Source organism: Serinus canaria, chromosome 7 (assembly GCF_022539315.1).
Source record: "Serinus canaria isolate serCan28SL12 chromosome 7, serCan2020, whole genome shotgun sequence".
Taxonomy (NCBI): domain Eukaryota; kingdom Metazoa; phylum Chordata; class Aves; order Passeriformes; family Fringillidae; genus Serinus; species Serinus canaria.
This window is the reverse complement of record NC_066321.1, coordinates 8,905,719-8,919,970: the sequence shown is the minus strand read 5'-3', so window position 1 is coordinate 8,919,970 and position 14,252 is coordinate 8,905,719. Positions and strand designations below refer to the sequence as shown.

The 14,252-nt window shown below is 43.6% G+C and overlaps 1 protein-coding gene across 3 annotated transcripts in view; it reads right to left on the bottom strand.

The window, feature by feature from the left end:
- Nucleotides 1-10,320, bottom strand: part of ESYT3 (extended synaptotagmin 3) — a 35,043-nt gene extending 24,723 nt beyond the window's left edge. The window contains exon 1 of one of the 3 annotated variants that reach the window (XM_030241583.2): nucleotides 10,285-10,320. In XM_030241583.2, coding sequence (XP_030097443.2) covers nucleotides 10,285-10,305 — 21 coding nt within the window. In that variant the 5' untranslated portion in view covers nucleotides 10,306-10,320. Of the gene's footprint in view, nucleotides 1-1,077; nucleotides 1,108-5,328; nucleotides 5,469-10,284 lie in introns of those variants that run through there. The other 2 variants (XM_009087814.4, XM_030241584.2) reach the window with 2 other exon arrangements.
- Between the last annotated feature and the right edge of the window lie 3,932 nt (nucleotides 10,321-14,252).

The window sequence follows — 14,252 nt, the reverse complement described above, 5'->3', positions numbered from 1 at the left end:
TGGGAAGCCACGAGAACCTACTTCCCTTTAAGATCATGAGCTGTGCAGGACCTGTTTCCTGTACTTGCTCTCCTCAACCAGGACACCACACTTTGGAAAACAAGAACCTGCTTGGGAAATTCAATGTATTGGTTGTGGCAGCATTTCTCCACTAACACCAACATGGTGCCAATGGCTTCAGGGGAAAAAAGCCCTGTAAGAGTTCAAGTCTGTTAGTATACACTATCATGTGTAACAGTCCAGTACCAGCTTTTTAAGATGGTAAGGAGAAATTAAAATGAAATAGTCACTTATAAATCATGTTTTCAAGTTGGACACACTAAATGCCAACAAGAAGTGTATATGTCCATTACAAAACCCCTTCAGTTCCCTGAAGTGATGACTTGCTTAATCATGATCAGGACAACTGGGTATGAGACCCTCTCAAGTAACTGATCTCTCAGACCCTGGCAAGAAGTTGCTGAGTAAAGAGTTACAATCACCTTACTACAATCACACATTAAAGCCTGTGGATGTGGTATTTGCAGCTGGTGTTACAAGCTCGTAGCAGGTTACTGCAGAAGGGAAGGACACTGCAGCAGCTTCTCAGAATAGACATTAGAGCACCTGAATACAAAGGGAATCTGACTAACATCTAGCCTGACAATAGTAATTGGGTAGGACAATACCTCCTCTTACAAGAGCTGTGAATTACACTTCTCAGGCAAAGCCTTACTGTTCATCAGCTTTCAGAGAGGTGTCACAGATGTCTGGATGGAATGGACAGTAGCCTGGTTTTTAGTACAGCTTCATATATGATTGAAGAGCCTATTTTCCTTGCTCAAATGATGCTTCAAATGATCTCATTAAAAAAACCCAAAGTAATATTACCACATTCTCTATAAGAAATTGCTTTTGATGCTCTAAATAGCAACTTTTATATAAGACAACAGAAGTTAACTGAAATATCAGCCTGCACAGGTCTATTTGTATGATGAAGCAAGAACTCAGCACCAGAAGGGACAATCAACACAGACAAACTGCTGCTGACATTTTACAGTTAGGCAGATTATGTGAATCAGGGGACCTCCACTTCACCTGCCAGCCTTTCATCTTCCACCTAAAGGCTCTCCATCAGGGCACATAAATCCTGGGTTCTCAGTTCTTCAAAACACCTTACAGACAGGAGAGGGATGTGACCCAAAAGAAAGGACAGGACAATAGTTAGACTACCCCTTCCCAGTGAGAAAGTCACAGCTCTTTTGTGCAGGGGAGAAATGTGGGGCATTAAAAAACATTACAGTTGTCTGGGATTATTTACTAGAGGCAAGGCTCCTAGAGACTTGAAACAGCACAAAGGGGCATCAGGAAAGAGGCAAAACCCATGAAAATGAGGCTGTAGGTAGATCCATCTTTAGAAAAAGTAAAATTGTATTCATTATTTGCACCACAGTCACCTGAACCACCAACGGCCGACAGCAAACCTCCAAAGCAACTGCAATGAATCACACTGCTCTGTGTCACACCTCAGATGCTGTGATAGCAGACATTTATACACAAATGTACAGGTACATTTCCACCCCAGCTGACACCCCCTCATTCAGGTGTCTGCAACCCAGGTCCCACCCAGGCACTTGGCGCCTCAGTTTCCTCTGACAGATGGAAGGAATGGCACTGCTGGAGCTCAAAGGCTGGGACCAAAGACCACCAGGGGCTCCTGGGCTGACATAAAATGGGCTCTTCTTGCAGAGAACATCACAGAAACTGGCTGATTACATGACTAGTGAAAACCAGCTTTCTGCTCTTTATGACATGCCACCAAATTTCAGTGGGTTCTCAATACCAAAGTTCAGCTCCACTCAATGATAAGAACTAAATGAGCAGCTCTGTGAGGAAGCAGATCTCAGTTTCCAGGTGTTGCAACTGCATTATCCACTGTGTAGTAAGACAGAAGCTCTGAGCAAGTCCTTTCCTACCCATGGGGCATCCCCATAATACACATGCTAGCTAGCATGCCACATGGCTAGCTCAGCTCAGCGACACCACCAAGCTCTCTTCTTGACCCAACCATTTATTCCAAGAATTTAATGTATCCTAATATGTTTTGAAATAAAACCATCTGCAGTTCCATACTTCTGAATCATGTGCTCTGGATTTCAGACTCCCTTCTGGCCCTTGTTACTAGTGAGAGCCCTGACAGCAAAGTCTTGCCCCGAGTTTGTCGTCAGTACAGCACAGGTAGGAGGAGACCAAAACACTTCCTACTAATCTCAGAACCAGACACCAGGAGCTGCCAAAATTAATACTAACACTGAGTAAGATTTAATCCTGTAGCCTTGGGCAAGTCCCACTATCAGAATCAGTCTAACCTATCTACAAAAGCAGGCATACTTCTTGCCAAAATTTAAGGAATGCAGTAAAAATTACTTAGCATTTGAAAAGAGCTTTGAAGATCAAAAACACTAGGTAAGGGGCAATTACTAGCAAGTAAAGAAAATGTGTAAATTCTGCATGACTCCACCTTGCCCTGGAGCAAGCCACAGAAAGGATCACAGCAACAACAAAACCCACGTCTGATACAACAGCACCATTCTGTTCAAATACAACATAGCAATCTATCCATCAGGGTTTGGTTTGGTTTTTCACTTGTTTGCTTGGTTGTTTTGGGTTTTGTTGGGAATTTTGGTGTTTTGTTTGTTTCTTTTTACAAAAAGCCTGAGTTTTTAGCTGTTCATACAAGAGGGGAAAAAAAAAGTGTAAACAAGGCTTTTGCATGAACAAGGACTTAAAAGACAACATTTTAAAAGGACAGTTCTGTACCCGGTAGTATTTTGCCTGGTAAAAGGAGTTTAACATCAGGAAAAAATGCAGCATACTTGGATTCTGTCATGTGCAGCCAGATAACCAGTGGCAAAAGCAACCTAGAGCAGTCACCACAACCCCAGGAGCTGGAATGAAGGTAGAGGCCTGGCTACCTCTGCTCTAAGCACTGTCTGCTTGTACAAAAGTCATGCTAAAGGCTGCAAAGGCTGAAGTCAGAAGGTCTCAGCTCTCCAAGCCATGGGTCTGACTGTGCCTGCCATGAGCAGCTTTCCAGCCTGGTTTCCTGAGGAAGCACAGCCTGCCCATGTACACTGTCTAGCACAGGAATGCATCTATTCCAAACTCACTGGCTGGTTTCAGCCAAGAAACTGATGCTGAAAAACAATCCTGCAAATACCCCAAAACAGATGGTTGAGTAGATTAGGGAAACCTCCCAGCATCCCCCCTAAAGGAAAGGCTGTATATGTCCTAACAACTGATACCAGGACTGAGTAGAACCTGAGCCAATTTAAAGAAGCCACTTCCTAGGGAGAACAATTTTAACCAACAGCAAAATCAATGATTGCTCTTAACTCTTCACTGTATGGATCCCCCTCATTTTATTACAGACCACATGAAGAGACAAAGATTTATGAATCCCAAGACACTACCATCATTTCACACCTTCAGAACCTTTCCTAAGATTACAACACTGCAAATGCAAGCCATGCTCCCCTTGAACTGTATTGCTACTACCACCTCTGTGTGAGAGGAGAGAAGAACTCAGCACAGTTTTAGAGCTCCCAACTTAAGGTCCATGAACACTGAAAGGCAAAACCAAAAGATAAAAAAGACAAATCCACAGAGAATAAACTGAATAGATATCAGGTGAGGATCAGCCTCCAAGATGGGCATGTGGAAGAAGTAGATCAAATAGAGGATGGGGATGGAAGGAAAATTAAAACTGGGGAGTTAAAAAGCATAAAGGACAAGTAGTGTGGAAGCAAACACCCATCTGATGAACAAAAGTTACCAACACACAAAAGGAAAGGAAGAGGCAATATAGATAAAACTAAAATCACACTGTGCAGCCCCTTTATCATTATGTCCTACATCCTGCCTTCCAGGAGTAAGGGCCAAGAATTCACAAGTCACAAATCAGACCTCTGGAAACTCTACTATCTCTATGAGCACATGCTGGGCAGTGGGAGATAGAAATGAGATAGCCCTTAAACCTTCCCTTCTCCTGAAGGAGGCTGAACAGCCTCAGTGCTGTCAGACCCCAGGTGCTCCAGCCCCTGACCATCTCAGTGGCCTCTGCTGCATTCTCCCCATTTGCCCAAACCTCTCCAGGGCTGGGGCACAGAGTGCTCTCTGGGCAGCCTTGTGAAGGGCAATCAATAATGGACCACCTGCTCCCACACTAATAAAGCCTGAAACTTTCAGCCACAAAACCTAATAGAACTTTTTGCATTTGTGTGCTCTGTAGGGGCAAGCCTGACTTTTCAACAGTGACTAAGAGGCTCACTTTCTGGTTACAATGATTCAGGGCACTTGAGGATAAAACACAACAGTGCTCTCACAGCATCAGGGCAAGAGCTGACACCACCACATTCATTAATGCCCTGAATTGTTGGTTTTGTTTTTTTTTTATGCTCTGTCAATACAAACAAGCAGAAACCTCATTCAGAGACAGACTTCAGTGCCTGGCGGGAGGGAACATGTGCAGAGAGCTGCATCAGCCTGGCAGGAGACCCTGGCCTCACTCAGAACTACCAGCTGCCTTCATTTCCCACAGAATTAAGGAGAGCCAAGTGCTGTAGGCTATATAAAAGTTTGCCGACTATAAATGCCTCCATGCAACACTCTTTACAAGAAAAGCATTTCCCTACCACTCTCTGACAGATTTTAAAATGCTAAGTAAATGATGATAAAAGAAAAAAGATCTAAACACCTCATCATCCTTTCCATTAGCCAATCACAGCTACCCAATTAATAACCCAAGACACAGAATAAAATGGCAGGCAGAAATTCTAGTTTCTTCACTTTAAAACATAGAGTGACTAGAAATAAATGTGAACAACAATCAGGAGTTGGCCTTCTGTACCATCCACAAATAACTCCTTAAAATTAAATATTTGGATTTTTAGCAGGATGAGAATATAATGTTTATATTTTCTTGTTTGTTTTCAAATGACACTAAAGGGGAGAAAATCTGCTGGATGAGAAAGTCTGAAATAAGTATCTTCAACAGCAAAATACCTGCAATGCAACAACATGTATTTGAAGGGAGGTGTCTCCGGCCATACATCAGTCTGTTTTACATACCCACTTACAGCACATCTCCTGGGCTAAAACAACTCCTAGTTTAATCCTCGCTTTCCTGAGAAAGACTTCAAAATCAAAGACGCTACTGCTCGGCCCAAGGCATCACTGCCACCCCTTCGGCTGCTCGCTCCGGGACACCGCGCTCTCTGTGCTGCTCCCGCCGCCCGGAGCCGCCGGGACCCGCAGCATCGCCGGGATCCGCAGCATCTCCTCACTCACCCAGGCCGGCAGGTGCCGGGCGGCCAGGCCCCGGCACACCGCCTCCCGCTCGTCCTCCAGCAGCGCGAAGGCGGCGGCCAGGCGGTCGCGCTTCCCCCGCCGGTTGAGTCCCCAGCAGAGCCACAGCGCCAGCGCCAGCAGTAGCCAGCTGCCGCTCAGCCCCAGGTACCCGGCCAGGTACACTGGCCCGAGCAACAGCAGCGCCCGCGCAGCGGACCAGAGCAGCAGGCGCGGCAGAGCGGCGGGGCGCGGGGCCATGGCCGCAGCCCGAGCCGGGGTGGCGACAGCCCGAGCCGGGGTCGCCCCTGCCGAGTGCGCTCGGCCCGCGCCGCCGCTGCGGCTCCTCCGCCCGCCCGGGCCGGCCCCGCCGCCGCCCCGCCCCGCCGCGCCGCCCTCCCGGCCAGCCCGGTACCCCGGGGCGCTCGGCTCTCCGGCGGCGCTACGGTCACCCTGTGACCCATCGTCACGGCTGGATGTGCAACCACATGGGGCACACACCACCTGTTGGTTCTGGACACTTGCTACTTTCCTTCTTCTTTGGCACTTTCTTCTCGTCCCTTTTTGATTTTGAAGGAGATGTTGTGGCAGTTTAGATTTTGAAATACTGATAATCGTGGAATCACTGAATCACAGAATCACCAAGGTTGGAAGAGACCTTTGAGATCAACAAGTCCAACCATCAATCTAGCACTCTCACCCCTAGACCACAGGGAAAAGTTTTTTCTGACATGTATTCTAAATCTCACCTGCCTCAGTTTGAGGCCATTGCCCTCTAGGCTTCTCACTACAGGCACAGTAGAAGAGACTGATCCCCACATCCCTATAACCTCTTGTCAGGTAATTTAGAGAGTGATTAGGTCCCCTCTAAATCTCCTCTACACTCAGTAAGCCTGGCTCCCTCAGCCATTCCTTGTAAGACATGTTTTCGCAAAGACACTCTTTGAGATGCTTTCCACCCTAGCAATATTAATTCTTTACCTTTATATACATGCCTTAACAGATGGGCTGTAATTGTACAGTTCTACACTGTGTTTTCCACTGCAGCTTTTCCTGGATCAGGCTCTTTGTTCAGTGGATAAGTCTGGAACATCAGTGAATAATGTTAGCTTTTACTGTGGCCCCTTTTTGATACTGGCTGCACAAGATAACAGATGATGAACCAGATAAAAACCTTCAAGAAAAAGAAGTAGACCATGACTGGGAGAATGAAGTTTCGTCTCTGCTTTGCTATGGAATTAGTATTTAATTATGGGTCAGTAAATAAATCAAACAACACCACAAGTGATCCTCATTTGTTTGTTAATCATTGCACATGACTGCTCTGGGCTAGAAATCAGTTCAGGCATCTGCAAATTCAAATGCCTCACATTAGAGAAACTCATGCATGAGACATCTATTAACAGGTGCTTTGGAAACAACCCTCCTAATCTTTCCCTATGTCAAATGAGGATGACTATGCTCTTCTTCCTGGGGATGTTGCAAAGATAAATAATTATAAAACACACTTAAGGAAGTACTTCAGTACACAGTGGGCAGTAAATCTCTCTTGCAAGAGGCTGCAAGGCAGATGGTAATCAATAGGTTCAGAAAGGGATTAGGTACATTCTCAAGGAAAGATCCCATAAATGTATTCCCTAACATCATAGACACAACAGCTGTGGAGGCTGGGGGGAAAGGACTGCAGGAAATGCCTGGGCTCATACCCTCCCCCTAAACAGCAACACCACTGGGAGCAACTGGACCAGTGGGCTGACCCTAGAGGGAATTTCTGTTTGTAAAGCTGTGAAGGAAAGTCCAGAAACTGGCAGAAGCTGAAGTAGTACCTGCTCTCTCGATACCATGTATTAAAAAACACACACTGGTTAGTCTGCACAATTACATGCATCAGGATATAAAACTACATGCACAAAACCACCTGGTTTTGTCCTGTGACCAAGGACTGAGGCTGACTTGTTGCTTATTTTTCCTCACTGTCATCTAAAACTTTGTAAAACGTATTCATTAAGTCATTTCAGCCATGTGAAGCTTCACAAGGATAGCCTCAGCCCCATCTTTCAGGAAAACAGAAGATTCTAAGAAAAAGTGTATTCTTAGTGATTTGAAGACTTGGAAGGCTGCTTTTGCTACTAGGAGAAGCTATAAAAGGTAGATTCAGTGTTTTCCTCCTTCACATTATTACTCTTACTGAGTTTGAGATATTTATCTCAAACTCAGAGAGCCATGCAGTTTAGAAGCATCAACAAGTGTCAATTTATTGAGCAGGAAAAACAGTGGGGCTGCATTGGAATACATACCAGCTAATTTAATCAATTAAATTTAATAAATAATAAACCCACAGTTTTTGGTTTCTCATTCTTCACTCAGCTGACCACAACAACCTAAGCTGAGGTTTAAGGACAAAAAAAATACTACCTCTGTACAAATGACCAGAGCACTTCCAGTCCTGCAGCACAGTCCACAGCTGCTCTTTACAGAAGGAGATGCTTCCATGAAAGCAAAACTCCAAGTTCCTTCCTCCACTGTCCCCTAAGAGCCTGAGCTTGCAAACAGCCATACTTTCTCAGGCACTGCTTGCTCCTTTACTGCCAACTCCTTGGCTTGAGAAGTATCTTTCTGTAATTTAAAGAGGTTTTAGGAACTTTAAACAACTACACAAGTAATATAAAATCTCAACAAAGTTTAGCTCACTCTACTTAAAATTTTAAAGGATGAACAAAAGAAAAAGAGTAGAGGTGAAAAGTTACTTTTATCACATCATGTTACACAGAGATGTGTTCTCAAACCAAATACTGTGCTGATGAGACCAAGATAAATCAACAGCCTTTGAGACAACTGTTAACTCTGTTTATCATGGATAGTATCCTTTAAAAAATAACCTTTAAAATACTAATTGGTTTCTCTGATTTTCTGAAGTGCCAGAGGAAATACTGAATCACCAATCAAGATGACAACTTAAGACTTATCAGTTTCCTCCTGGGGAAAGTACGACCTTGACTGCAGCATGTTGCTTCCAAGCACCAGACATCTGAGCCACTTGAAGCCAACCTTATTTCCATCTACAGGGGAACTCCACAAGCTGTTTCACCTAATATTCACAGGACAGTCACTAAGGTAATGAGCCAAGGCCATTTTTCTGGCCTGTGACAATTTTCTCTCCTTAATTAGCTTGATTAGGCATCACCACTACGCTTATTAACACTATGATAAAAGTGTGTCTTGTAGCTGATTATGACAGAGATTTTACAGAAACTGCAGAGATTTGAAAATGTATTAGTACTAAATTTGCTGTCTCTCAAGCTGGCCATGGTAACTAAGGCAACCCAGTTTAAAGGTGGGGAGTTATGAAAAACTGCCAACGCTTTTTAACCACAGAGAACATGCAAAGGAACTAACCTGAGGAATCAACTGGAGCACGTACCAAGCTATGAAAGGGTTTATTGAAGATGACTTTCTAACTTTCTTGTGGCTTCAGGGTTTGTGACCACTGTGAGATTCCCTCTTTAGTGTTAACAAGTGTTAGAGGTGCAGTATGTCTTTTCTGCGCCTCCATAGCAAAATATAAAACACATAAGGCTAAAACCTTACTCCCTGTGATAACAGAATTATTTCTGTATCAAGACCTGATTAAAGGTCTTGATACAGAAATAATTGCCCCTTTTGGCACTCCAAGTCACTTTACAAAAAGCATAAACATTTTTGTTTAGCTTCCTCCCCCCTATGAAACCTCAGTGGTTTCATACTCTCCATCCATCTACTGTTTACCCCTTCAAGCAAAGCCAAATCTAAACCCTGCCTATCATAGGGTAGAGGCCTTGTATCTACTCCTGCTGTCTGTGCTCAGGCAAATCAGGAGTGCAATTCTCCAGGAAAAGCTGGCTGCTTCTGTCCAGAAATTAAATATTAGCTGGGCAACTCAAAAGAGTCTAAGTATTGTTCAGCCAAGGATATTATTCTGGCTGGACATTTGTAATTTGGTAATGAAAATAATTATGTATGTATGTCCTGTTCTGGCAATCATCACATTGTCAAAAAATTACAAATCTAGGACTAACTGGCATTATCTATAAATATGGTCTGGATTGGTAAAGTTACTGGATCTCTTCTCCTGTGAAAAATAATAAGCAGAAGACTGCAAGGCTTTCATTGGGAATATGTGCAAAGCCAGTCTGGGAGTACATGACCCTTGCTTTAAGGGCTCTGCTCCACTGGGCTCACTCCCCATACTGTGCCTCATGTCTGCCTGGCTGGTGGCTCCTCACTGCTTTTGTACAGCCAGCAGTAGAGAAGCACTGAAGGGCTGGGACTTTTGGCAAGATAACAAAGCCAGTTACAGCACTTTATTTCACATATTCACTTGTTATTTTGCAGTAGATTCATTAATGCAAGGGCTGTGCAGGAAGATGGAGAGTGTCCACCAAAGGAGGCAAGAGTGTGGTGTGGCCCGCAACCCCTTGCCCAGCCTTACCTCTCCTGCCAGCAAATCCCACACTGCCCTAGCACTGGCCAGCAGGGTTAGTGCTGCAGCACATGCTGCAGTTGAGGTGGCCACAATAGAGTATCATCATACAATTTTAGAAGGCTTTAAGCATTCGCCCATACAGAATCACACCACATCAGAAGACTTCAAGTATCTGCCCTTCTTGTTCTTTAGCCCAACCTTTTATACCCCTCATGTTCATGCATTGCACCTGTGTGCCCTCTGTTCCCTTTCGTGGTTGGTCAGCACACCTGGGCACTCCATGGCTCCTTGCTTTCAGTGCTGTTCACCTGCTTTACACAGCTGTAACCATTGTCCATCCCACTCCCAATGACCACAAACTGTGTACTTACAGAGAAAAGCTGTGCCTTGTATGTGCACAAATTATGTAACTGCACAAGTGAGGCACAAGAATGTGAAAGAATACAAACACAAGACATGATGGCATAAGAGAAAGGAAAAAAATAAACTTCCCTTACAGTAAGGAGGGCATTATCCATGGCTGCTGGAGGTGGCCTAGGTGGAGCTGTCACTTCCCTGGCTCTGGGTACCACTCAGATTTTCACACAAAACACATGAGCACACCTTGGTGTCATCCTGGAGCCAGCACTGGCCACGGGCAGCTGGTGCCACCTGCTGAACATTAGAACATTTATAATCTGGACTGAGGAAAAATAAATTCCCACCAGAAAAATCAAATCTTGCTGAAACTAAACTATATTTTACACACAGAAGAATCAGAGAGCTATGGTGAGCCCGAGACAATTCAGTTTATTTTTTAAAGTGTTTGCCAAGTAAAACTTCTATTATTGTACTATTTCAGTCTCAGAAGCAAGGCCTGTTAAATCTGTTTGGCTTAAATTTTGCCATTGTCACAAAATGAATTTATTAAATTTTTCTATTTGAACAACTGTTTCTGCAACAGGATTTGGGAGCACAATATACAAAGTCTTTGGTCTAAAATTTGTACAACGCATTTCTTGGAGGATAAAATATTTTAGAGATTTTCTTGTCAGTTAGTGAAAGGCAAGCAAGAAAAGCCTAGGGAAAAAAAATTGTCTTCCCATCCTTTCAAATCCTTCTTGATTCTGCTAAGTGAAAGAGCTTGCTGGTACAGGCTACTGATAGATATTAGGCTATAAAAATTACCTTTCAAGTGCATGATGAATTTCCAGAACAATCTTATTAATAATCTACAGTTTAGTTTCTAATCTGAACAATTTAGATTTTGCCATTTATCAAGTGCTTAAAGGACTTTTCTGAGGTCATAGAAACATCTTAAAGGAATTTGAGTGCTCAGCCTTCATGAAACACATTCAAAGTGTATCTTGTTTAGCTGGCACCTTCTACTTGAAGCGCCACAAAACAAAGGTGTTTTTCAATGAACTGGATCTTATGGCTCTTCACAGCTACTTGAAAGGAGGTTGTAGCAATTTGTCGCTTACAATAAGTGACAAGATGAGAGGAAAGGGTAAGTTGTGCCAGGGGAGCTTTAAATTGTATTTTCGGAAAATTTTCTTCACTGGAAGGGTTCTCAAGCACTGTAACAGGCAGCTCAGGGAAGTGGCTGAGTCACCATCCCTGGAGAAGTTTAAAGGATGTGTAGAAGTGGCACTTTGGGACATGGTTAGTGGTGGGCTCAGCAGCATTGGGTTACTGATTGGACTTGATGATCCTAGAGGTCTTTTCCAATCTAAATGATTTTATGATTCTGTGCTTTATCTAATAACACTATTCCTCTTTCACTAGTGTTTTTCACACTCAGGCTTTGAAGAAGTAATGGATACATTATCTGCTACTTTCTCTCTCCAGACTGAAAGGAGAGAGGTAAAACCTGACACTTTCTGCTCCTCTCTGTCTTCTGCAGGATTCAGACATAACAGCACCTTTAAAGTGCATTGAAAGCTAAGATTTGCCAGAGGATTCTCTGTATCTGTGGTCTGTGCTTGACTCAGCAAGGGACACAGATCACATCCAGACCTACAGAGTGACAACAGGGCAGTGCATGTGAAACTGTGAGGAATGCTGTCCCCAGTTTTGCCCGCTCAACATCCCTTCCCTGTAATGGATCCTAACACAGGAACATCCTGCCTGCCATCTCCCACTTGGAGTGTGGGCTGCCAAGGACAGCACAGGCACAGTTTGCAATGGCCCACCAGGCTGGCACAGGGCTGGGAATCCACTCAAAGCCTCTTTCCTTGAGCCAAATTATTGCAGAAAAGCAATGACAGCATCTTGCCTCGCTGTAAGGCTGCACCTCCCAGCTCTGGTGATCTTCTGCCTAGTGAGTTTAGCCTTCTCAGCTGACTGAACCAAACTGCACAGTGTAGTTACAGAGTCCTCCACAGCACTGGGCACAAGTAAAAGAGTATCTTGGAACTTTTTTATAGAGTTTTTCCCTCTGCACCTGTTCCAGCCCATTGCTGGCAAGTACCAGCCTACACAGAGAGCAGATCAGCAGTAAAGGCAATATTCACCCACAGGTTATTTTAAAAATCTTGGAAAGTTTGAAAAAACTCCCGAAAATTCCTTCTTTTTGGGAAAATCCTGATCCACATCCCAGATACTATCTCTTCAGCAGTGAGCATGCTGAACTACAAGGCTTCCAGGATCTTGTAGTGATCTTTTAGTGGCCTCTGCTGGCCAGGACTGAGATCTCAGCATCTGCTTAAGTGTCACCAGTCTCGAATCCAGCTAAGATTTACATAGATATTTTATTGGTGACAGCATCAAAGACCACATCAACAGGACTGTATTAATCATCAGCAGAAAGTTCTCACTGTATATCACTGTTCCACTATAGCTGCTTGTTTTAGGCTTGGAATATTTATGGCCAAAAAAAATCTTGATGGGTGCAAATGAAAATCACTGAGGATAAACTTTGAATGTGACTGCTGCCTTTGGATTTGAAACTGAGTCATCTGTTAAACCTTCAGCTTTATGCAGTGTTGAAGAAATAGCCCAAAAGAAGACAGACTGGGAGTGATCTACTTTTCCAAGAACAGCATTTTTATGGTAAAGGTGTGAACACAAGTGCTCTCAAAAATATGGAAAATATCATTCTGCTTACTCAGCACTTCAGGAGAGATCTTGGGAGAAAAAAAAAAAAAGCCTAAAGCATATGTCTGCTGTTTTCTGAACATCAGAAAAATAGGGCTGCTTTTCTGGTGTTCTCCCTTAGTGAAAACTCAGTTTTCCAGCCTCTATTTTACTTTTCTAGAGAGTGTAAATTCTCTGCAGCTAGAAGAATATAAAGTTATTATTATAAACAAGCATTTTCCTTTGTTTCTCTGGGGGAGTTTGGTGTTCTTTCACGGAAGGATTTATCTTTGAGAGGTATCATAGCTCCAGGTTCTTTCACTTACTTTCCAATCTGTTTCCATTCTGTTACAGGCTGGTCTCTTGTCTCCACTAGTTGCCTATGGAAATGCCTGTTGGTACAGAAAAGAGAAAGGTTAATTGTTTTGTTAAAAAATAATGGTAATAAAGCCCCCTCCTTTTCTGCTCAAGAGAATTCCTACAAAATTTGGGTTTTATATACTATAAATAAAACCCAATAAAGTCATGATTGATTTCAAACTGGAAACACAACAGTAGCACTAATCCTTCTCTCTGTCCAAGTTTATTTGCATCTTCTCTTCTTTCTAGAAATTAGCTTAGAAATTAGACTAGAAAAACCTTTTTTCCAGGACTGCATTTGTTTCTAATGTGTTTGTTACTACAAAATCTTTTGTTCAGAGCAGCAGCGCAAAGGCCCACTTGACTTAACTATCTCCTTCAAAACTGTTCAGCTTCTCCAGTAGTACTGTGTGATTTTCGATGGCTTTTTTCAATAATGTTTTTTCCTACAGGGAATTCAAGTCAGACCAAAGTGCACAAAATGCATCCACTGGAGGGCAGGCCTGAATCTGGCAGAATGTGCTGAAAAGGCCAAGGAGGAAAGACACCAAAGTTCCATTTTGCTGAATGAAAACTGTCATGAATCAATCAGGACTGCACAGTGAAGAACCAAGACATGGCCTTTTTTCTGAAGGGATTCATGACTACAAATTTGTAGCCTACAAAACAGGCTCCAATAAGAGTTCATGTCTAATAAGAAGGGCCCTAGATGAAGCTTCTGACATTGACTAAAATTTACATTGACTAAAATAAATCTAACATGACAATTATTAGTTGAAGTCAGCAAATCCCAACAGGACTGATCCCCATGGTGCTGATCAGACAACACCAACTGCAATCAGTGGAGCTGAATTCCAGCCTGACCTTGGCCCATAGGCTCCCTGTGTTCCCACTGCAGCACCACCCTCCTGCAGGACTTGTGATCTGAGCTCTCTGGGGTGAAAGGTGTCTCCTGGGAGGTCCTTTCCATGCTGTGCAGGCAATGTAGAGGCACAGGCAGAAGTAGAGCCTGGCTCCACCTCACGCTCACAGCCAGACCAGCCCCTGG